The following is a 23,105-nucleotide window of genomic DNA, read 5'->3' on the forward strand; positions in this document are numbered from 1 at the left end:
GAGCAGAGAATCAATAGGTCCTGGCTTATTACGAGCAACATCTTAACAGGTAGCTGAAAAATGTTGACAAATGAAAAGAAATCATACGAAAGCAACAAGAGGAACAGTGTTATTACGAACAGAATCCTAACAAGAGCCCAAGGGAAGAAACAACGGGAATCCATAACGCAAGAAAAGAAACTATTTAGAACAATCCCCAAAAATGGCCAAAACCACAGGGTCGAATGGAGTCCGCAGGAATTCCCAGCACACTGCAGCATCGGAGAGGCTAAGAGGAACGCAGACCGAGGTCCCGCAGGGTAAGAAAAATGCTAAGAAGTAATTACGTGTCTGCGTGGAAATTAGAGCGAGCTCGGTATGCAGGGGTAGTTAATATGCTCGCGAAATTGGCCTAGGCGGTCGGTCGCAAAAGAAAACGCGAAAATTCCGCGGTGCAAAGAGGACAAAATTGGGGTGCTCGGGGTCGCCAGTTAGGGGTTAAAGAGAAGAGAAAGTCGCGTCGAACAAGGCTAACGAAGACAGCGAGAAAAAGGAAAAGTGAGAAGAGAGAGGAGGAAGAGAACCAGGCAGAAATCGAGAGTAGACGAGAAATAGAAGCTGAGAGGGTGGGGGGAGGAGGCAGAAGGGGAGGAAGAATAGCAGAGGCCGAGTCCCCGGTGGCTTCAGTTCTTCTTTTGCCATTGGCCAAGCAACGGAGTGGCGTTTAATCCCAGCCACGACCGCATCTGTCCCTCTGCAACGGTATATCGCCGGTAAACGGGTTCTGTCGGGCTCCCAAGTTACCGGTTTCCAGCAGGCTTCTACAAGGGGGTCCCCCCCAGTTCACGCAACCGAGAAGCCACGTGACCATATGGGGGGCCTCCGGTTGTGTTTCTCTCCTCGCGAGAGTAACTTGCTCGGGCCTGCCTGTTCGACAGCCGACATTTTTGTAAGAGATTGTGACGTTGCTCTGTGCCCGGTAACGGGATCCGCGATTCAATACGACATGCTGATTCACTTCGGCATCGTTCGATTTTTCGAACGATTCAGCATTCTTGCGCATTTTCCTATTTTTTGGAGATTTTTCTGTAATCTTTACAGAGCTGCTATTTGATGGCAAAGTATATGGGAACTTTTAGTTACATCATCGTGGGGAAATGTGCTTGTTATAGTTTAACGATCTAATATTTATTTTCTTTTTAATACTTTAACTATTTATAACGTAGGTAGAATTGTGGAATATAAACTCGAGAAATACGTTCCGATGAATTTACCATGATTTCCAATCGAATAAAATATATCCTGTGTTTTCATAAGGTAGAACTGCGACTGTGCAAAATATTATGATGAATTAAAATCTCGTGGAAAAAGATCCGCCGCGCGGGTATTGGTGGAACGGTTCCCTCAGGTTGCTGACTTAAAAAATATTTTTCCCGGATGCGAGTCGCTGGAAATACTCGGTAATTTTAGTATTGATATCGATTCGGGGCTCACAAGCTGCCCGAGAATTTTTTCCTATAAAATCCTGGCATAATGCGATACCGTGATTTTGCACAGGAAAGCGTAACGACTTTATTTTTAACTGCATCACGCGATTTCATGGTATTGTACTCGTACACGTACGTACACGTGCACGTATTGTATAGACGGAGAGCCGAGGCTAGGCAGCGATTTATAAACGTGCAGATCGATGTGCATACCACCGGACTTTCTAAATTGTTCAGCACATCTAATTTGTTCGGAATTATTCACTACTCCAGAAGAAAGAACAGACAACAATCTGCGGACAATAACTTTGAAGGAAACAAAGCTGGGGCCATTAATCACCGGCAAAAGTCCAATGAACTGAGATGACCTTGCGCTCCGAAATACTACGTACTCACGTGAGTCAATCGGGAAGTAACACTATAGTAATACATACTACGTTCACACGCGTATATGACATAAGAGGAATTCTTTTTATACGTCTACTGATCAAGCGAGCTATTATTTTTAGTCTACTATTATGCGAGAGTGAAATCGCGTAACTTCATCTTAAACTGCAAATAAAATCACCGAGTCTACAGATCTCTATGCGAATATAAATTTTTACGAACAGATTTATAGCGAAAGGATTCAAGAAGAAAATGTTTCCGCTCTGTTAAGGGCTTCATCATATTCGAAAGAAGATAAAAAGTTTTATTGCATTTCATTAAATATTTTTTACGAGTTTTCGAAGATCGAATACGCTGTAAACGCATAAAGTCGACGATGATACTGATCGGCTACTAACACGGTTTATGTTTCCGTAAAAGATTCCCAACCCCTTGTGAATAGTGTGACCACTATGCTAGACATATTTTATTCAACATACTTGATGCACAATTTATTCATATAGGCTTGCTGTTCTTCTTACAATAACGATAATGCAATAATACGCGAATAATGATTATGGATAAATACGTTAAAAAATAAACAGCAAATTACAGAACGGAATGAATAATTCTCCTACATCACACTCTCTCCTGCATAATTCAACAAAACGAATCTTGCTTTCAAACCTCCTCGAGCAAAACAAGAAAATGCTCAATCTGATAAATCGCGATCTCATTAAGCAATTATCGATTTCCCCATCGATTTACCAAGCAAAACGTATTCAAGTGTTCCTCGGGTTCTCATTTTCTCAGGAACCAAAACAATTTCATCAATAATAAATGCAAGGATACCTATCACAAACAGCTGGACCGGAAGATCGCGTGAAGCTGTTGAACATTCGGTAATTCCCAATGAAATGCAAGTATTGATCACCCAAGTTTCCAGCAAGCTCTGTCTGGGTTCCGGGTGCGCCCAAAGCGGCACCTAAAATAATTTCGTCAAGAATTACACGGGGATAGTTTATGATCGTCTCGGGGCCGGAGGTAAATGGCTGTAGCGCACGTTTCTACGAAGGGAACGGGAGCAGCAGCAGCAGCAGCAGCAGCAGTAGAGCGAAGGAGAGAAAAAAAGCGAAGAAGGGAGTAGACAACTTCTCCTGACTGGAAAATATAATAACCTTCCGTCGCTGAACCCGTCGGCAAGTACATAGCAGCGAAATATAAAGTATCGGCCTAGCGAGGAGAAATATGGAGAGACGGGCGTGTGCGCGCACACCAACCTCTGTATCTGTGTTCTCTTTTGTGCGGATGTGTTCTTTCCGTGGTGTGTGCATCGCATACCTGGCGAACACACACACACACACACACTATGGCACACGCCGGTGAGAAACACCCGCGAAATCCTTTCTCCGCGAATGGCCTCGCCTTAATATTGCATCGAGCCAGCAACTTTTCTGCTGTGAACGCGACATAGACGAGAATCGCGACCGGCCTATATACCGGCGACGATCAAAACACGTTTAAATCGATTCCTTCCTCTCTCTCTCTCTCTTCTCTTTGCCTGATCTGCCCGATTGTATCGACTGTGTGGATTGATCTAACGGAGAAACAAAGGAGGAAGGAGAACCGGTAAGAGGCAAAGTTTCCCGTTTCTGATCTAGCTTCTCCGGTTAACCGTGTTTCTGCGAACACCGGCACAACTCGATTCACTTGTTCACTCGCGACAACTTATTGCACAGCACAAATAGACCCTCCGATGATAACGGTGTAATATTCTGACTCCGTGTACTGGCTTCCCGATTATTTTCTTCTGCTGCACCGGCTCCTATTTTCGCCTTTCTCTTGCCACTTCATTCTTGCAGACTCTGCTAGATTTTCGGGAGTTTTATTGGAAAGGATCAGCTAGGAGTTTCTTTGCGGAATAAGACTGCAACGTACGACGACACAAATTAAAAAAAAAAGACTAGATATTCGAACCCAGCTAGAACGATCTACAATTTCCTCCAACAAGCAAACACTATAAATTAGAAACAGGTGTCAGAAGCACTCAATGCATTCTCCAGCCACTCACCGCGCACTATCACCGCACATTAGCATTCTGAAATTAAACGGACCACTTATTTCTTAATAGAAGCAGTTTCCCAATTAATTCGCAACTCAGTCCACAAACTAGAGATACTCGCGCGAGCGTCTGCAGCCTAGTTGGAACCAGGTTGCGAATCTGAAGGATTTATAGCCGGCAGACACGTACGGTAACAGCAGACAAGCGAATTGTGTCTGTTTAAATGAATATTCACAATGCGCCGTCGTAAAATGGCAATGAACGAGCAAACAATTTTCTACTTATACCGCAATCGCGTAGATCGTGTGTATATACAAAGTATCTGCCGCTCAAAATTCAGCAGTTTACGTCGGCCATTTTCCCTTTCGGTTTTCTCCGGAGAAAATGAGACCTCGTTCCGCAACGAGCTCGTCGCAGCCTCGAAACCGCGAGCCCGTATCGAGGTAGGATCGGTGTCTACGCCCACGCACGCTCCTGATTCCCCCACGTTGATTCACGTTACACCATAGAGACCGACTATTGTTATACCGTTACATAATGAACGATCTCGCGGTTTATTTGACGGCGCCGCGGCTTAAAGGAAAATTAAGACCGTCGACGCTGAGAAAAACGGCCACCGACAATGCAAATGCGATTCCACCGGAGCACAGGTGATTGTACGCCTAAGCTTTTCAGCTTTGTCGGAATGAGAGCTTGTTTGGTTTTTCTCCCTTTTTTGTTTCCCTTTTTTTTGTAATGGCCGTACACTCGTGTTCTTTCCTCTCTATCTTCGCTCGTAAAATGATACTTTGAATACAAAGAATCGCGAGAACTTTTCCTCGATGTGAAATCTGCATATTTCATTGTTCCCCCCCCCCCATCCTCGCGCCGGGTTCTGCTCTCTGAGCACGCGATAAATGCCGCGCGGAATATTCGATCCTCCGAACTGGGAAAAAGATAAATTCTCTGTAACCCCCGTGCATCTACCAGGTTCCAGCTAAACGAAACAGACAGCAGAGCGAAGCTGTTCCCAATTTCGTCAACCGGCTGCGACAAGTGAAACCGCGAGCGCAACACTAGAAGAAACCTACATTTAACGCTTTCACATTAATGCCCGGACCCGGTCTCTATTTTTTTAACGGACGCTGCCGCCCGCAAGGAGAGACCGTGACCGTTCGAAAATCCGACGATTCGACCGCAGATGTCAGGACAGTGTCACGATAGTCGGTGGCCCGAGGCCACTATTTTCTGCTCGATCTATCGCGGCTCGCCTTTCTCTTCTTCACTTCTCGACACCGGTCAACTGTTCTAACAACCTCTGTTTCTTGTCTATCCTGTCTTCGAAGGCTCCACGATGTTTTAAGAGCAACTAAAATTGTTTCCTAAGCTCTACAATTTCTTCCCGAGCTGTGCGATCCTTTTTCTAGGTCCGGCAATTTTTTTCTTAAGCTATGCAATCTTTCCGGGGTTCTTTCATTTTCTTGAACTCTACATTTTGTTCTCTTGGTGCTGAAATTTTTCCCGAAATTCTACAGTGTTTCTCTACGTATGTAATACGATCTTTTTCTAGGTTCCACGATTTTTTTTCACCTGTACTATTTTTTTTCCAGGTCATGCAATGTATTTCCGAGAGTTTAGCCCTACAATTCTTTCATCGGCCCTACATTTTTTTCATCAGCCCTGCAATCTTTCCATATTTTCCCCGTAGGCAGGAGCCACGAATCGATAGTGCCTATCGAACAAGACGGCCCTGGTCAATGTCACCGAACTCGGTTCCTTTTCGAAGATTAGCCTCGACGGCTAATAATAAGAGAGCGCGATAAAACAGCAAGAACAAAAGAGACAGAGGGCGGGGGAGGGAGAGGGGGTTAGGAAAACGCGAAACTCGAGAGCGTGCCGCGGTTGCAGCCTCGCAGCAGCCCGATGCACCCGGTGCGCATCCGAGAACGGCTGCGTTTGCCAGGAACCGGTAATAAACTTTTATCTCGTGACATGCCTACGTTTTCTCGGAGCACGCGTTTTCTCTGGCTCTCTTGTTAGGGCGCGGTCCGCCGCGGAAAAGGATCGCCGCGCCGATAAAACGCGTGCACACTGAAAAGGGGAGAGAACCCAGCCGATGCATCGCGATGCCGCACCCCTTGCGAGATAAAAACTTTAGCAGTGGTTGTCGGGAGCACGGGGGAACGTCTGCTGGCCGAGGAAGCGCCTTCAAATTGGTAGGAATCGTTCGAGACTCGAGGATGTTCCACAATTTTCGAAGTGAAAACATATTTAGCCGCACCGCCTAATTCCTGGGTAGTGAATGTGTCTGATTCATCACGTTTCGAGGTGAAACGTTATTGAGTGAGAAACAGACAGGTATGCAATCGCCATAGAAGTTTTTGATGCGGTCGTGCGGTCCTATGTGCACAGTATTTTCTTATACAAAGTACAAATCAAGATTGAGTTTGCGATAAGCGTCCGGTCACGTCCGTGAAAATGGCGAATCTGTTTGCACTGTGACGATAAGGGACTGCGATTCTTTTGACGGTGCGTTGAAAAGCGTTGTAAAACGGAAAGTTGAGCCCCCTAGGTAGACTGAAAATTCCCCCGCGGGACGATATCCGTGAAGAAACGCAGAAAGTCCTGCGGAAATGTCGCAACCGCGACTGAGAAACAAGGGGAACAAAGTTAGGGGAAGTTTCGCGCGCGGTGCACCGCACCCTTTGAGCCGGTGGACTTACTTCTGACGCGGAACTTGTTCATTGCACCGTGCACCCGGCGCAACGTGAGAGTCCACAGCGATTCTTGCAATGGTCTTGAAATATAAAAACGATTGAACAGCTGGATTCCGGAGCTACACGTTCGGCTGAACGCCGCGCCGCGTGGCCCGCTGGGAACAGCTTCTTCAAGTCATGTTGTTCTGCGAAGCATTTCCTCTTCGAGAACTGTCTGCTTGATTTTCTGAATTTTAAACTGCCGCGACTCTCGTGGATCGAATGGACTGTGAATTTTGCAAGTAACTGGAGTATTCAGAACTGTATTTTATAAATGAGCTTTTATAAAATTTCCAGTAATATGAATTTACTGGAATCATATATTCAAGAAGTATAACATTTTTCTGTCGGCTTGCATTTATCCATAAAAATGTAGATCAGCATAAAGTTTCGCAATCTTCTAATTATCTCTTCAGAAAATTGTTAAACAAGCTGCGATAACGAGTAAATTAGAAAACTGCACGTTTCTGCAATTTTATTTGTTGTGTACGCGTTGCACAAGACGCGAGAACGATAAAAACAGCGGCCAAGATGGCGTACGGTTGCAACAGTCTGTAAAAACGACCCAGTTCCTGAGGGCGAGGGTTAATGAATGTTCCAAGAATTTAAGAGCGGCGTTTTCAGGTGTTAATTAAAAGATGCAACTTGCTGACCGAACTAATAAAATTATTTCTCCCGGAGTAATAATTCGTGGAACTTCTCATCAAGTCTCACAGTTTGAAAAACAAACGAGACCCCGACGTTAAAAGCCATTTTAACTTTGTTAATGGCTCGGGCTATTTTTATTTTTAGAAATATATACATCCTGCACCGTTGGAGTTTCGTAGCTTCGAGGGAGTTAATCTAAACACGTTCTACACATTTATTGTCCGTATTAATATTAATTGTATATTACATTCATGAATTCTGTCACTATAAGCGAATGAAATTACATATGATAACGATGATCAATTTTTTGGAAAAACAGCTAAGAAATGATTGGGAACGAAGAAAATTTGCAAGCTGAAATTTGCGAATATACAGAAAACATCGGATTGAATCGTCGGACAGGGTTCGCGACCGACGAGCTTGATTCGTGGGATTTTTATTCCCGCGGGCGGCATAACAAGGATTGCAAATTAGCGAGAGGAACGAGATGCCTCCCCCGATAGCTGACTCGATGAAATTTTTGCGCACGCGAACCGCAAACGAATAAACAACCGGCCTGTGGGTTCGACGGCTCGCGAAAAGCCCCTGGCCCAGCCTCGGCTCGGCTCGGCTCGTGAAAACCATCGTTACGAACGTGATTTATGGCCGCTCGATCATGAGACTTTTAGGTGGCGATAACCGTTCGGTCAGAGCCGAGTGTCGTCGTTCGAAAGGTTGTAAAATTTTTCCGCGTAACGTCATTGCGATCTGGAAACATGGACTCGTGTAAAACCCGACGAGATCCACTGTACGTGACCGCGTCGCGTAAAGATGTAAAAATGTTATTGCTTCTCGCGGCCACCGGAACTATGTATGTAACGCGTGCGAATAAAATTTAGTGGATCCGCGGAGAAACTCGCGGATCGATCACCAACTCATTCTATAATAAGAAACTGAGTTCGTAGTACATACCACGTGAGAACAATTAACTTATCCAGATGAACGATTAAACGATCTAGCCAGTCGGAAAACTGTTACCACTTTTTCAGCAGAGTTCGAGTGAAACTAATTTGTTTAGCGCCGTCCGGGGGCTCCTCTTGCGCGCCACGGAGCCGATTTCCAAGACCGAGAACATCGCCGGAACGACCATAAGCGCGGCACGGCAGTGCGAGCGTGGTCGTAAACATAATTAACGAGGACACGGTTCCGGGGATTTCGATGCACGGCTGCGATGCATTCGCGTCTCGAGAGCGTACGCGCTACCTATGAAACTGTGTGCGATTTGTCCGTCGAAGGTAAAAGTTGTCGGATATCGGTGCGGCGCGATGGTGAAAACGGCAACGAGGATTATATAGTGTGCCCGCCGTAGTTCGTGATAGGTTTTAATGGTTTTTAGTGCAGCGACGGCGGCGGATATAGTTCCATTTTTTTTCCCTCGATGCTAGACGGGTAACCGTGTATGCGATAAGGGGACCGGGTTCAAGCGCGAAACAATATCTCGTGAAGATTGCTTTTATCAAAGGCAGTAGATATCGCGCGCAGCCTCTCGCATGAACTAACTATTAAAAACACTCTCGTCGCGGTCCGTGGAACGGTCGCAACCGATATAGTTGCTGTAATATTCGAGGTATCGCGATCCCGTGGCTGGGGCATTAAACTTGAATCACGCGAAAGTAAAACCCGCGGCGAGACGCATTAGCGCGGCAGCCGCCCCCGTGTCGAGATCTGACATGTAGGTGATCGTCGTAAAAGTTTAACAATGAATTCGATGGAGAACGATAAGGCGCGCCGCCCGCCGATAAATTTAACGCGAGCAAATGTGACCGGATCTATACGGCCGTTTTCACTGCCGGTTGAAAACTGCCAAGAATCCCGCCATCACCACGCGCCGGTTAATTGAATTTCTTCGTTCAATTATTATCCAAAGGTTTACGCGACCGGCGACCGTCATAAACCTGGAACGATCCGTTTCCGGGGTATTTGCTCGCTCGGGCTCTTAACGACGCAGGATGTGGCGAAAATCGGGACAACACTTCCGACGAGGAAACGATACCACGTATACACGCATATCGACAACAGAAAAATATAAAACTATGTCTGTTTACGGCCCCGCGCTTTATCCCGGAGAAAACCGCCATGAGAATGCTCAGGAATGGCCCCCTGTCTCTCTTATTTATCACTGCGTCTATCGGAGATTATAGTATTTGAGAGCTGACAAACTATAGCGGTTTTAAGTCATCGCTTAACGATGCTATTGTTCGAAAGAAATTTGAATGCTTCCTTTTAAAAGTGCCCGACAGTTTCAGTGGATCACAGTCTGGTCCGTCACGCTCCGGTGTGAAACGCTATTCTGTGTGTCCGTGTTTTTCTTTTGCTATTGTCGAATTCAAACAAATCCTTCGTACAATCGTTGGCGAAAATTTTTACTATGCATAAAAGTCCGCAGTCTGATTATAAAACAACACATGCCTATATCGGTTCGGAACGAAAATAGAGACTGATAGGTGGAAACGCTGCCAGCCTAATAAAAAAACAACAAGCGTGTTTGTCGAGCATTCGAATTCAATTTTTCGAAAGAAGCGAACCATGAGAAATTCCTAACCAAGACTACAGTTTATTTCGTTTCCCCAGAATTGATTCTTGGCTGTACGCGATTCTGTTCGTTCGTGGAAAATTGTTAGTGGCAAAGTTTCAAGAGCCATTCCGAATATTATTCGTTCGAAGAAGGTCTCCTGCAGTCACGAAAAATCCGGAAAGCCTTTCAAATAGGCTTAACAAATTTGAATGACCTTGGAAGTTCCGAGGCTCCCCGAAACTTTCGAACACCCCTAACTCTCCGAGTCCCTAAGTGTACTTGGAGTTTTTAAGACCCTTCGGAATAAGTTATTAATTGTTAGGCGAGAGCACTTTCCGAACTTCCATGTCTCCGATAACGTTTGTTCGACGATTTCTATCTTTCGTTCGCGCGTGGTACGAAATTCGTGAAGATCAAAGTTGATCGGAATGAAAATGAATTCCTCTCGACGAGATGAATCGACGAATAAATAACTCCATCGATTGGACAATAGGACGTGCCAGAAATACGTGAAAAAAAATTGGCGAGTTATTCGGGGGAAATCGTGAAAGATCCGTGAACAGAAAGCACATTCACTGGTCTATAAAAATTTGTCCAGGTTATACGGACCGTCGAGCAAAGTCGAGGGAATGATTGCGCGTCGGAAAACGAAGATTCACTCACCTGTCCGTAATTATCGAATCCGTATTTGGCGGCGATATCGGCAGCAGCTTCCGGTCCATCCGGCACGTGTACCGCAAATTGATTGCTGTAGATTGGCGAGGGTCGCGGGCGTGGCGCGGGCTCCGATTTCACGACGGCACCGATCAGCAACAGAACGCACAACGAGCTCGGTATCGCGACCATCGTCGTCATCTCGTCGAACCGGAAGTGCTCGACGGAGGACTATGACACGCGTGAATCCTTTCGGATAACTCGAGAAGGCCGCGACAACGCACGCACACGGAAACTAGATCACCCTTGGAATCCCGACGCGAGGCCGTGCTTTACTTCGCATTTAATTCGTTCGATTTGTTTTTTAATTCGATCAACATTCGAGTTAACTCGGTTCAACTTTAATCAATTCTCCGAGACCATTGCCGAAATCGCGAACGCCCACGCAACGTCTACGAAGCAACAACAATTACTATAACAGAGATGAACCACGGATTGACAAGTTCGAAACCGAAACGCGGTCACTGCGAGAATTTTTTTGTCGATCACCACTGCTCTCCGAAGGCTTATCTGCAACAGAAAGAACAAGGAACGGTTTAGTTTCAAGTCGTTTTGTTCAAGGACTACGGCAGGATGTCTCGGGATCCCTGCGGTGGGACACGATACTAATTATCTCGGCGGGGATTTCCCCTGTTGCGAGGATAACAGCGGTAATACATTCTAATCTAGCAGTTTACTCTGCTTTTTTCTGGACTGCGGTCCCGTTCTCGATAAACGCGCGCCGATTGCCGCGAATTTGCACGCTTAAAGCTCGAAATTGTTCAAGACAGTGCAAAAGGCTCGAGAACGCTAAGTTTTATCGGTTTCCGTTTTTTCCGCGATCTACATCGAGTAGCTAGCAGCCATAAATTGAATTAACGCGATAACGACTTTATTGTTAGCCCGGATATAAACTGCGATAGGGAGGCGAAATTAATAAATTCCGCGTTCTGAAAATACTGTTCCGATCTAGGATTTGTCGGAGCTTATCGTTAAATTATCAACACGACGGGCTGGACGTTCGCCAGGCGGGAGAAGGAAAGAAAGAGAGAGAGAGAGAAGGAAAAAAGATATGGAAGAAAGAGAAGAGAGAAATTCGAACAGGAGGGCGGCCGTCTTTCTTTTGTTTCCGTTCAATTTCCCCGAGGAAACGATTGCCGGCGCATAATGCAAATCAATATTGCTGCGCCATTCAGAGTTACGGCAGCGAGGGGACAATTACTCGACGAAAGAACGCGGACTCAAAAATCGAAAACCGATAGAGGGAACGTCCCCGGGCATTTGCCACGTGTCAGCGGCTGCCGCAAGAACTTTTAATAAAATCAAAAAGCTCCGGGAGGCCACTCGGAGTTACAAAGACAGGAAGCTCTGACAGGATTTTCGAAAACCGTGTTAAAATGGTCGATAAACTTCCCTGGATTCCGTTGGATCCTTCCGAACCGAGAGAGAGAGAGAGAGAGAGAGAGAGAGAGAGAGAGAGAGAGATCGTGACTCGACAGAAAACAAACGAGCTAAAGTATATTAATCATTCGCGAAATGACTGTCATTTTCCGTAAACACGGAGGAATGCCCCACAGGCCGAGACGCTCTGATAACTTTCGGAAAAAACGTGCCTCGCGGAGAAAAGACCGACACGACTTTTGTGTCTCATAAAGCATCATATTTTTATTCTTTTTCTCTTTCTTTCTCATACGCGAATGGGCGGCGATTTATTAAAAGAAAGCAGAGAGGACACAAAGAGAGATCGGACCGTGGATTTTATGCATTCATAATGCACTTGTACCGCAAAAAGTAATGGCCCCAATGCACGAAGTTCTTCATTTTTATTCGGCTCTTTGATTAGCCCATTGTAGTCACTCTTTGAGGCGATCACGCTTAATGGAATGCGATTAAAAAAAAAACAAGCAGGCGAGCTGATTGCGGCTGCGTGATTGCATGCGACCAATTAAAAAATGTTGTTTCTGGTAACCGACTGGCTTTGCGGCTCTGATGTGTCGCTCAACTTCTGCTTTCATTCCGCTTTGCAACTATCCTTTCTGCTCTAAGGACTGCGTTGAAATTCTTTCTATATAGTTACTTTAATATGTAGTTCAAATACCCTTTACAATCGGAGCTATTTTAACTCGAAAATTAAACATTTATGGATATGTGAAATTGATATAATACCTCATTCAATACTTAAATGTGCAGAAATTAATCAATTGCTATCTAATCTAATTGCTAATCTAATCATTTAAGAACACAAACAATATTATGAATAATGATACACAGCAATTTTTGGTGGTGGCTCTGGGTCACATTGGAAATTTAGTGTTCCGATACTTCGCAATGTGTCAGAATTACTTCACATCAGGTTGCAAGGAAGAGAAAGAAAAAGAAAAAGAAAATCGTGTTCACCCTTTAAGCTTACACACGAAATGCCGTAGAATGTTTTTACATCAAGTTGCAACGAGGAGGAAAAAGGAGAAAAAAGACGAAAGAAAGGAGAATCGCAATCGAAAAAGTTCGAGCGATAAATCGCGGCGAAATTTTCGCGCGTCCTAATAAAAAGGAAGCCGCATCTTTCGCGCTCGGGTCCAATTTGCCTGTTAAACTGTTGCGCGCAATAGTAATTTCGCTGGGGGATCCAGTTAACTGGGAGCCCCGCGTCGAACTCGAACGGCCTTTCGCTCGTTTCGCGGTAACTATCGACAATACGACCGGTATATCGACTTCTCCCTTTGCCGGGGGACTCGCGGAGCTACTTGCCGAACTTCCGCGAGCATATACACACACACACAAGCAGACACACTCATGCCCTGATAGTTCGCGATCGAAATTAGATCATCGGCCATCCCTCGAACCTCTCGTGTTGTTCCCGTTCGGCCCAGGGCAGCTCGGGACAGGGCCGACGATCCCGGACGAGTAACCCATCGACGGGACGCAATCCTGACCGATTTAGCCCGATCCTGTTCGCCGACGCACAACCGGTTAATGACTGTTCTTCCGCCATTGACCCGGTTGCGACGACGAATTTTGTTAAGCGACCGCACGCCTGCACGCGGGATCGGCCATCAGGAACCCGTCCCTTAACTGACCCCGTTGAAACAATTAGTAGATCACGTGCCCCGATAACTTTATCGCCGGCACCGGGCTGAATAATGAACCGGTTAATGAACCGACCGAAAATTCGAATTATTATTTCATCCGCGATAAGTCCCGCTATGCGAAAGTTACGACGGTTTAGCGATCGTTTACTTCGGTAATTATTGTTAGCTGCTGAGCGATTACAGGATCTCGTGTTGCAGATACACGCTGTACTAATAAAATCAGGGTAACACTGAAAAACAATCTGGTCTTTCTTACAGTGGACTCCTCGACTGTTGAGATTGTAAAGATTACGAAAATAATAAAATCAATTTCTAGAGTGTTCTAGAACGTTGTACGTACGTCAAACTAAGCTCGTAGGAATAACTACGAGCGATGTGCTACATCATACGTTAACCGAAAAGCGCTCGTAAACAACGTCGAATCGACTTTATCATAAAAACAGTAGGTACTTCATGAACCGCGGAGAGCGCAGACAATAATTTCCACCGCAAACAAGCGGCCCTTGTTGATAATATTCATTCGAGAGAACGGCAAAACACACAGCTGAGCGGGGGCGTCGCGCGTCCCGCGATCAATATGCAACGACTTCGTAAATTTCTATTTAACTGAATGCCAAAAAACCAAGAGCGGGACCAAGCATATTACACGTAATTCTCATTCATGAAAACGGCGAAACGTTTTCCAGCGAACAAATAGAGAAGAGGTGGTGCGTCCCCCCTCGGATCAATATGCAACAACTTCATGAATGTCTATTTAATTGAATATTACATAAACGTTCTATGTACAACGGGGATATCGAACGAACGATCGGCATTAATCGAAGTTAATCGATTCGGCCGAGATGAGCCGACGGTTATCTAACAGGCCGATCGAATCGCTAACAAACCGTGGAGTTATGTTCGACATCGGTGTCATCGATTCGCGTGTATTTTTAACTCGAGCGCAGCGGCGCCGATCGGAGGCCACAAAGCGACCGGCAATTACCGCGAAAATTGTCGCGCCCATAATTTCTCTCTCCCCGAGGATGATTCCGCGAATCTATGATAGATTGGAGGGCAAAGAGCCGTCGAATGACACAAGAGAAAGAGAGAGAAAGAAAATAGGTATTAGAGGCATGCGGTGACCGAATAAAGGCGGCGAGAGAGTCAATTGTAATTACGCGTCGTCGTCCGGGGCATGCAAGTTTGTCGCGTGAAACGAGCCACCGGCAGAACAGCTGCACGATATTTCTGTTCTAATTACAGAGCAACTACGAGCAATTTAACTTACGTCCATCAGCAAAAAAAAGACCGGACCCCGATAAGACGTATCGGGCCTAAACACCCGCCGAACTACCGTCAGCTCGATACCAAAATTACCCGAAGCTGTTTCAACATTTTTACACGTTCGATCACCCGATGTGACGTACCCGAGAGTCGAATCTGTACAAAAATATAATCGAAGAACAAATACAACATCGTAACACCGCTTTCCAAAGTCAATTTGTTGGAAAACGAAGTCGTTTCGTATCGTGTAGAAAATTTCATTTAGATATCAACCAGGTGATAATTACTCGCCGTTGTTAGTGTTTCGTTAATTAAAAGTTGTTTGAGAGTAATAAATTTTAATAACATTCCCACCACAATCTTACCGTTGAAAACGTTTCAATTAGTGAAATGGCTTTTAGAAAATTGTTCGTACAGATAATTTGTCTGAAGAACTAGCATAACAAAATTCTTAGTATGTATTAGAAGAGGATTAGGAGAGATCGTTGAAGAGCCTATCGAAGATGTATTGTTCGGTGATATTTTTTCAATTTGCAGCGCGCAGGTTGACATAGCGTGTTCCAATGTTGCCTGAATCTGGGAACAAGCGTCTTCCGTGCTGAATTCAATTACCAATGACACGAGTACTCGCCGAGAAGACGCTGATGACGACAGCATCGAACAAACACGCGTCTGGACGGTGCGGTGACAACTACACTAATGAATACGCGGGCCACGGATAACGATCCATACCTCGTTTCCATAGGCGAATAATGAGAGAGCAAATAGGACGGCGTCTCCCGGATTTTAAACACGTCGAAGGTCGGGGCGTTCCCTAGTTTTTTCTCTCTCTTCTTATCTGCAGCTAACAAAATACTCTTGAATGCTCTATTAGCTCACTAACGAACGAACGTTTCCCGATGGTCCAGTTTGCTTACTGGAAGCCATGGTACCCTGAACCTGGCCAAATTGAACCAAATTGAACCGTCGAGCTGTATAAAATATATTTACTTTTGCTCATTCCGTTCCGCGTTAATTAATGGACTGGCAGATTTTTACTCCACATATTTTCTATATTTCATTTTGCTGTGTATTCATTGCACAGCCGCTACAGGCATTCAGCTGCGAATCATTTAAATTAATTGAACATGATACAACAATATTGTCTATATAATTATTAATAGTTCTTATATTTTATTTTTGGCGAAGCAATTAAACATTGCTTCCGACCTAGAATTATTCCACTTTATGGATATGAAATTGATGCAATATCTCATACAATACTTTTGAACATAATCTACTGTTTTTTGTCACAGGTGCTCCGAATTCACTGTCATCTATGTATTTAATTTTTGTTGAAGCAGTAGATTAATAGCGACTATAATTGAATCAGTGATACTAAACCTTTGGCAATCTTTGGGTACACTGTTTCAACAGCAATTGACACGAGCACTACGCGAATCGGAAGTGAACTGAACCAGTTCGGTTCGACGGATCACACATTCGCAGTGGCAACGACCGCCATTCTGACTGCCACGTGGCCAGTATAAAAATCCCATTGTGCCGCGTCACATTTGAATTTATTCTAATTTTCACCCGCATCTCTAAACGAGCCAGAAACCAACTGTCATGTGTCAGCGACTCATACATGTTTTAGTTATCGCCATCAGCAGCCTGTCGATCTTTCTGAATTTAGAGTAGGACTGTGAGTGAGGTTCGCAAATATTTCTGGTTATTCAAATAAATTTGTCCAATTACTTGCTCGGCAAAATATAAAATCTTTAAAGTATGCGCCTGAATTTTGGAGCTGGTAAAAATGAGTTTACAAAACCAGTGATTCCATACAATCGAATTAAATAATTAAAGATACTCCGATTTTCTGCAGCATTAATTTACGTAGGACATCGTTATTATGAACACGATTGTGTTTACAATAATCACGATTCAGTATTTCGACAATATTTACTGTTTGATCAGCAACTATATTGTGCAACGCCGTAATTACTGTAACTTTTAATCGCAAGTAATTACGAGATAATTATTTTCGATAGTATCTATCACGCCAGCTGTAATTCCCAGAGCAACACACAAACGTTGCCTCGAAATTAATCGACCAAGGTCGGGTCGAAAGGCAAACAAACATTCAAATTCGACCGTAAACGGGAAAATCAGCGAGCAGATCGTGGTTTGCGACAGGCCTAACGAGACAAGACCAAAAAAGAAAATGCAAAACAACCATCATACCAAGCTCTACAAGCAACCTGCCTTTTTTCTCTCTGCGGATCGCGTGTAACGCTCCCTGAAAAGACAACGCTACACGCGAACCAGGCCGCCGAGTAGAACGAACGAGAGAAAAAATAGAAAAAGGAAAAGAGATCGAGGAAATGATCATGGAAACGTGAGGTCGCATCGTGGCTCGCGAAACCGTAATTAGTTTCGGGGCCGGAGAAGAGAGTTAATCGCGGATAAAAGTTTTTCCGCAAGCTCGCATGATTGCAGCATCGGTGGGACTGATTTTCTGTGAGCCCCCGTAAAATACGATTCGCGCGGATCGATGATTTTTCGCTGGCCGGAATAGGGACCGGATCGCGCGTGAAACGCGACTCGTTGCTTTCACAGGCTTTTTCACCGCGTTAAGCAACGCGCTCGCGTACGATTCGTACCGCGCGATCGCGGTCAGCGTGTGTATTTTCGATGAAAGTGAAAGAATATGCCGATCAACGACCCCTCGCACCTGCCACTCAGGGAGAAATTCGCGAACGAGGTGCCGGATTACCAGACTGTGCCATTGAAAAGACTACACCTCGATAACTGTTCCCCCTAACGCTGTCCGTGCGGCCAACCTAACAGTTCACTACTAAGATTTCAGCACTATTTGGAAGTTCAAGGGTATAGCAATGCAGGTCGTTGGATTCGTTTTGACATCAGCTACAATATTATGAAGTCAAAAATATATACACTCCCAAAGAAGAAGATAGCACACGCGTGCTTCCAATTAAGAGAACTCATTGAACTAAAGTCAACCTATGTTCTGTTTACATATTCGCAGAAGGTATGTTTGACACACTACACAGAGTTTCCACGCTAGCATAATCTTAACACGAGAAATTAAAGATAACACGCGTATGCTATCTTCTTCTTTGGAAGTTTATATTGATCTTTAAAAATTATAGGTTAAAAACCTAGATTTTTTTATAAGATAAAATTGAAAAATTTGTTGTATTGAGATTTGTAGACCGCTAAGTGTTGATTAACTTTTGTTGAAAACATTTTTTTTGTCTCATTATTGGAATTACCCGAAAAATCATTGAAATGAACTGCTGACAAGGTCTCGAACGGAAAATTTCAAAGTCTAACTCCGTCAAACATGTTAAAATGCAAGGTACGTGTCTAGACTCCAAAGATTTCGACGATTTCATGGCTGCCACGGCTAGATCCATTCAAATTAGACATCCTTATGCAACAATTCGTTTTTACATACTTTGTTAACCTACTTCTTCACACCGTCGAATTATCCAAGGAAAACATTCCCAATCAAAGCCCTTTGCAGTGGGAGCTGTTTTAACTCGAAAATTAAACATTTCTTCCGGCCTAGAATAATTCCATTCAGTGTGATACTTTTCATTCTATGAATATGAAATTGTAATTTACATTTTATGAGTATGAAATTTAAATGTGTGGTAATTGATATAATACCTCATACAATGCTTAAATGTGTACTAATATTTATTAGATACCAACATATTTAATAATTTAAACAATATTTTAAGTAATGGTAAAGCAAATTTTAGCCCAAGGGTTAAAACAATCCACAAAGGTCCAAGGACCTCGCGGCTCCGACGCTCGCCGCACGTTCGTCAAAATTCGCCGAAACAAAGCAGCGAAAGGGAACAACGGAACGAAAGTACAGAAAGTGGTATAGCTCGGAAGGAGTACACGTACTCCAAAAAGAGTACACGTACCGCAAAAAGAGCACATCTGGTAACCCTAACCGTTCCCATCGAAACACGCGTTCATCGGCCCCGAGAACAGAACCGGGCCTGGCTCCGTAAAAACACTGCAGACGCGAGATACATGCCACAACACAGAGAGAAAGAGAAAGAGAGAGAGGGAGAGAAGTTTCACGAGGAGAAAGTCACTAGGAGGCACACGAGGACGCGATGTCAGCTGACAGAAACAAAGGCCGCGCGAAATAGGGAGAGCGATCGGACTCCATCTCTCCTATAGGAAACATCTACCAAAAACATGGGACACGGGGAGACGGAAAACTGACAGATCTATTTAGCAATTCTGGAAAAAATTCGAGGGACAAGTTCCAGTTGAAACTCTGTGGAAAAGGTGTCGGAGGATCCTCTGCCTACTAACGGAAACACGAGGCACGCAGAGGGACAGAAAACTGACAGATCTGTCCAGTAATTCCTAAGAGAAAGAACTCAGGGGGGCACAGGTCTCTTTCCAATGGAAAAGCTAAGGAAAAAGTGTCAGAGGCATAAAACTGATGGATCTATACACCCAGCGGTCCTTGAAAAAAAGAAAATTCGGGTGTCACGGCTCTATGGTCAATTCTAGGAGATAGCAAATCTGAAAATAAAATTCGAGCGAGTAGGATGTCCTCGAGAATGAAATTCTAAAGGAAAGACCTGGTTTACCTGGTCGATGTATCACGGTGTCTCCGTGCTGGTTGTCGGTGAAATTCCAGCGATCTTCCGGGCGTGCGACACGACTGTCAACGACTTTGGCACGCGAGACACGGGAACTGACTATGTTTTGGCAGTGGTTCGCGGCATTTTCTTCCGTCACGAGGTCCCCGGTTCAGAGTCAGACGGACGAGGACATGCGACCGCGAGGACACAACACCCGCGCACTCAAGAGTATACCCGATGAGAAGCGAGAATAATTGTCAGAGAAGAGAGAAAAACGAAAAACCGACGGATCCGAACTACCACCGATCGTCCTAACCACTACGGGCCAAGTGTAGCACCGCACTGACTGCTCTCGCCGTTCACCAAGGCGATAAACAAACTCGTCGCCTCTCCCTCGCGAGTCTGCCCTCCTTCTCCTCTAGTTCTATCCTTCTCCAACACGCATAGAACTCTCTCTCTCCACCGAGCCAGCACCGAGTACGCTTGAACGAATTGTCTGTCTTTGTCTCGCGAATGTACTCGTGGTACCATGTCATCTCACTCTACCTAACCCCCACCAGCTAGCTATACACGTGTCTTTCTCGCACGGACTCGCCCTACTCCTTTTACCGATTCATCCGACAGTGCTGCCACCAACCAAAATCTCCCACTGTCGTACAGCAGACTGCACTCTACCCTGTCACCTGGCGTTCTCGATTTTCTCGCGTTCACGGAACTCCTTGTTCGATTCAGATCGCAACGCACCTTCGAAACTGTTCTCGTCCACCTGCACACACAATGTCACTCGCGGATGTTCCAACTGAGACGCGTTTACGCTGCTTTCCTCAAGAGACAACGCAGCGTGCGACATGTTTTGACACACTGACGTTTCGTACTGCCTCAACCCTTTCGGCCCGGTGTTGGCACCTACCGGAAACTGGCGCAACCGCTTATGCGGTTTCCGGCCGTTGGTTAAGTCTGTGTCTTTGGCTGTGATGTCGTTTCAGCTTTTTGGAGATTGTAACTGATAATGGTGTGTGTAATGTGTAACTTATGGAGTGTGGAAGCAGACTATTGTCCCATAATGTGGGATTCTGTGCCGCACGGTGTGGATTACCAACTTTGGACAACAAGTGTAACGGATGTCGATAATATAGATTATTGTTTGTTATTTTGACAATATAGCAATCTACATTATCGACATCCGCCACATCTGTTCCTTTCTTGTACCCTCAATAGAGAATATAGAATATAGAATTACATAATCATTTTGGAACAATGTTTATCCTGCAGAATCTAACTCATTAACGGGAGGTAAGAGCCTACAGTCCCCTTACTAGGGGTTGTGGAACTACAAGGAGGTAATCAAAATGAATAAACATATCATAGATGGCTTTGCCAGCGCATATGATAGTTCCTTCTTCTGCCGCGGCTGTTGATAGTCAAACGGCGGTAGTATCTCTCCTCCATCTTGGTGCATGTCTTTTCCGATACACTAGCCACCATGGTGCGTACGTTTTGATATTTTCTAATAGTAATCCGTAAAAAATATAGCAATCCCGAATTAAATGTGTAAACGAATCACTTTGTCACGTACTAATAGATACACTGAGTAACAGAATTGAAATATTATTTGTTTAAACCTGTTAGAAATATTTCTTAATCGTTAGTTTATCGGGTTGAGGTTATGTGCAAGTGTTGCCAGTGCCTTTTGGTTTCTTTTTTGTATATACGGACGTCGAGCAAAAGATTGATTGAATTTGGAATCATGATTTGTGAGTATAAAATGATTATTTATATTTGCAGAGTCGCGTCAGGACAAAGACGGTCAAAAAGGCCGCGAAGCTCATCATCGAGAAATACTATACTCGATTGACTATGGACTTCCATACGAACAAGAGGATATGCGAAGAAATTGCTATTATTCCTAGCAAATCTCTTCGTAACAAAATCGCTGGGTAGGTGTTTTTAAATATTTTTATTTATTCCGTTTCTTCACTGCGTCTTACTAACAATAATAACAGCACGATTGCATGATGAAGAACAATTTGCCCTCAAATCTAAGACAATGTATTATTATTTGTTGAACAGATTTGTTACGCATTTAATGAAACGTCTGAGACACAGCCAAGTGCGTGGTATCTCCATCAAACTGCAAGAGGAAGAGAGGGAACGCAGAGACAACTACGTTCCTGAGGTCTCAGCTCTGGAGCACGATATCATCGAGGTCGATCCAGAGACGAAAGAGATGTTACAGATGCTGGGATTCAACAATATCCCTGGACTCCAACTCACACAATCTCAATTACCACCGTATAGCAGACGTTCTTAAATTTTTCTTCTTTATAATAAATAAGTTTGTTAGGATTGCATTTTTTAATAAAATTGCAAGCTGACATTCTGAAATAATGATTTCCTTTCTTATTTTTAGTTTATAAGCATATCTATAGGTATTGACGAAATTCAAGAGAACTAATTTTCACTTGAACTTTACAGCACGTTCGAATGAATAATTCGAACGATAGTTCGTAGTATTGTAAGTTATCCGTAAGCATCATAAAAAATTAATTATAAGTTACTACTAATACGCGGCCGCGCGAATGTCGGTCATTTTAATTGAACGCAAAAGTTGACTTTCTTTTAGGATATTCTTCCTTAGGTCGTTAAATATTCCGTCGTGTATATGCATAAATATTTTCCCGGAAAATTTTACGATCAAAATGAATAGATTCATCGATGCTTCGTTCAAAGGTAGACTACCTACTACCTCGTCGATTTCAGTAAAAACCGGATACTACATTTGCATTTAAATTTCCTTCCTGATATCCCATTAAAAAATCAATTCATTTTTCAGGACGTATTCAAGAAACGCGATAACTCCCTGCGCTAGCAAATTTACCAACGCATCCCCGTCGTCTAGAATATCGAAAACGCCTTGTGGAGTAGATGTTGCAATAGGAGCAACATTTGATTCATGTGTGCACTATCGGTGAAAACGCGTCGCCCTTCTTCGGCATCCACACAAATGGGCCGGACCTGGCCAACTCGTTCAAAGGCTGCGCGACCTAGCACGATCCAAGGCTAGGTAGCCTAGCCCGACCTGAACAATAAGTGGCGAGGCTCGATGAAGAGAGAGAGAGAGAGAGAGAGTTTACAGCATTCCCTCTGCGTCGTCGCGAAATTCCGGTGACAAAACGTGATGACGGAGAGGGCGGAAGAAAGTTTCTCTTTCCTCTGATTGGCTGAAAACTCACTGTTGCGACAGTGCTGCCCCCATAGTCAGAGGCGAGTCCTGCGAGTGGGAGAACGTGTACAGTCGATTAAAAAATGTTTTCGATCACATAAGCACAGCCTATAGGTCTAAAATGATATTGTTTGAAACTACGTAGTAGATATACGCCAAGGAGAAGGTCTCCAGAATATCAGGAAAATTATCTGTAAAACTAATAGTAGCTATATACTCTAAAATGATAATGTTAGGTGTATATACCACGATATAAAGCAATACTACCGTACCGTGGGAGTATATGCGTTATCAAGGTGCAGCGATAGCGTTGAACACACACGTCATTACATATCATTTGCATGTGTTATCCGATATTACGGTCTGCTTTTCGAACGAAGG

At 44.3% G+C, this 23,105-nt stretch overlaps 2 protein-coding genes across 3 annotated transcripts in view; one reads left to right on the forward strand and one right to left on the reverse strand.

Moving 5' to 3' along the window:
* The window catches only part of Fur2 (furin-like protease 2), a 404,965-nt gene extending 384,609 nt beyond the window's left edge, over positions 1 to 20,356 (reverse strand). For both annotated transcript variants that reach the window (XM_076433068.1, XM_076433067.1), the window contains exons 1-2: positions 19,508 to 20,356; positions 10,495 to 11,055 (exon numbers count right to left, since the gene is read on the reverse strand). In XM_076433068.1, the coding sequence (XP_076289183.1) occupies positions 10,495 to 10,686 (192 nt within the window). In that variant the 5' untranslated portion in view covers positions 10,687 to 11,055; positions 19,508 to 20,356. The remainder of the gene's footprint in view (positions 1 to 10,494; positions 11,056 to 19,507) is intronic.
* Positions 20,357 to 20,860: 504 nt separating this feature from the next.
* Rps17 (ribosomal protein S17) lies at positions 20,861 to 21,889 on the forward strand. The gene is made up of 3 exons (XM_076433079.1): positions 20,861 to 20,987; positions 21,287 to 21,438; positions 21,572 to 21,889. Exons 1-3 carry the CDS (start codon positions 20,985 to 20,987, stop codon positions 21,810 to 21,812), a joined length of 396 nt encoding a protein of 131 aa, XP_076289194.1. The 5' UTR covers positions 20,861 to 20,984; the 3' UTR covers positions 21,813 to 21,889.
* The last annotated feature ends 1,216 nt before the right edge of the window (positions 21,890 to 23,105 follow it).

Source organism: Lasioglossum baleicum, chromosome 11, assembly GCF_051020765.1.
Source record: "Lasioglossum baleicum chromosome 11, iyLasBale1, whole genome shotgun sequence".
Taxonomy (NCBI): domain Eukaryota; kingdom Metazoa; phylum Arthropoda; class Insecta; order Hymenoptera; family Halictidae; genus Lasioglossum; species Lasioglossum baleicum.

Coding starts and splice junctions, on each gene's coding strand:
- Rps17 (XM_076433079.1), top strand. Junction 21,439..21,571: donor CTTCGTAACAAAATCGCTGG/GTAGGTGTTTTT, acceptor TTTGTTGAACAG/ATTTGTTACGCATTTAATGA.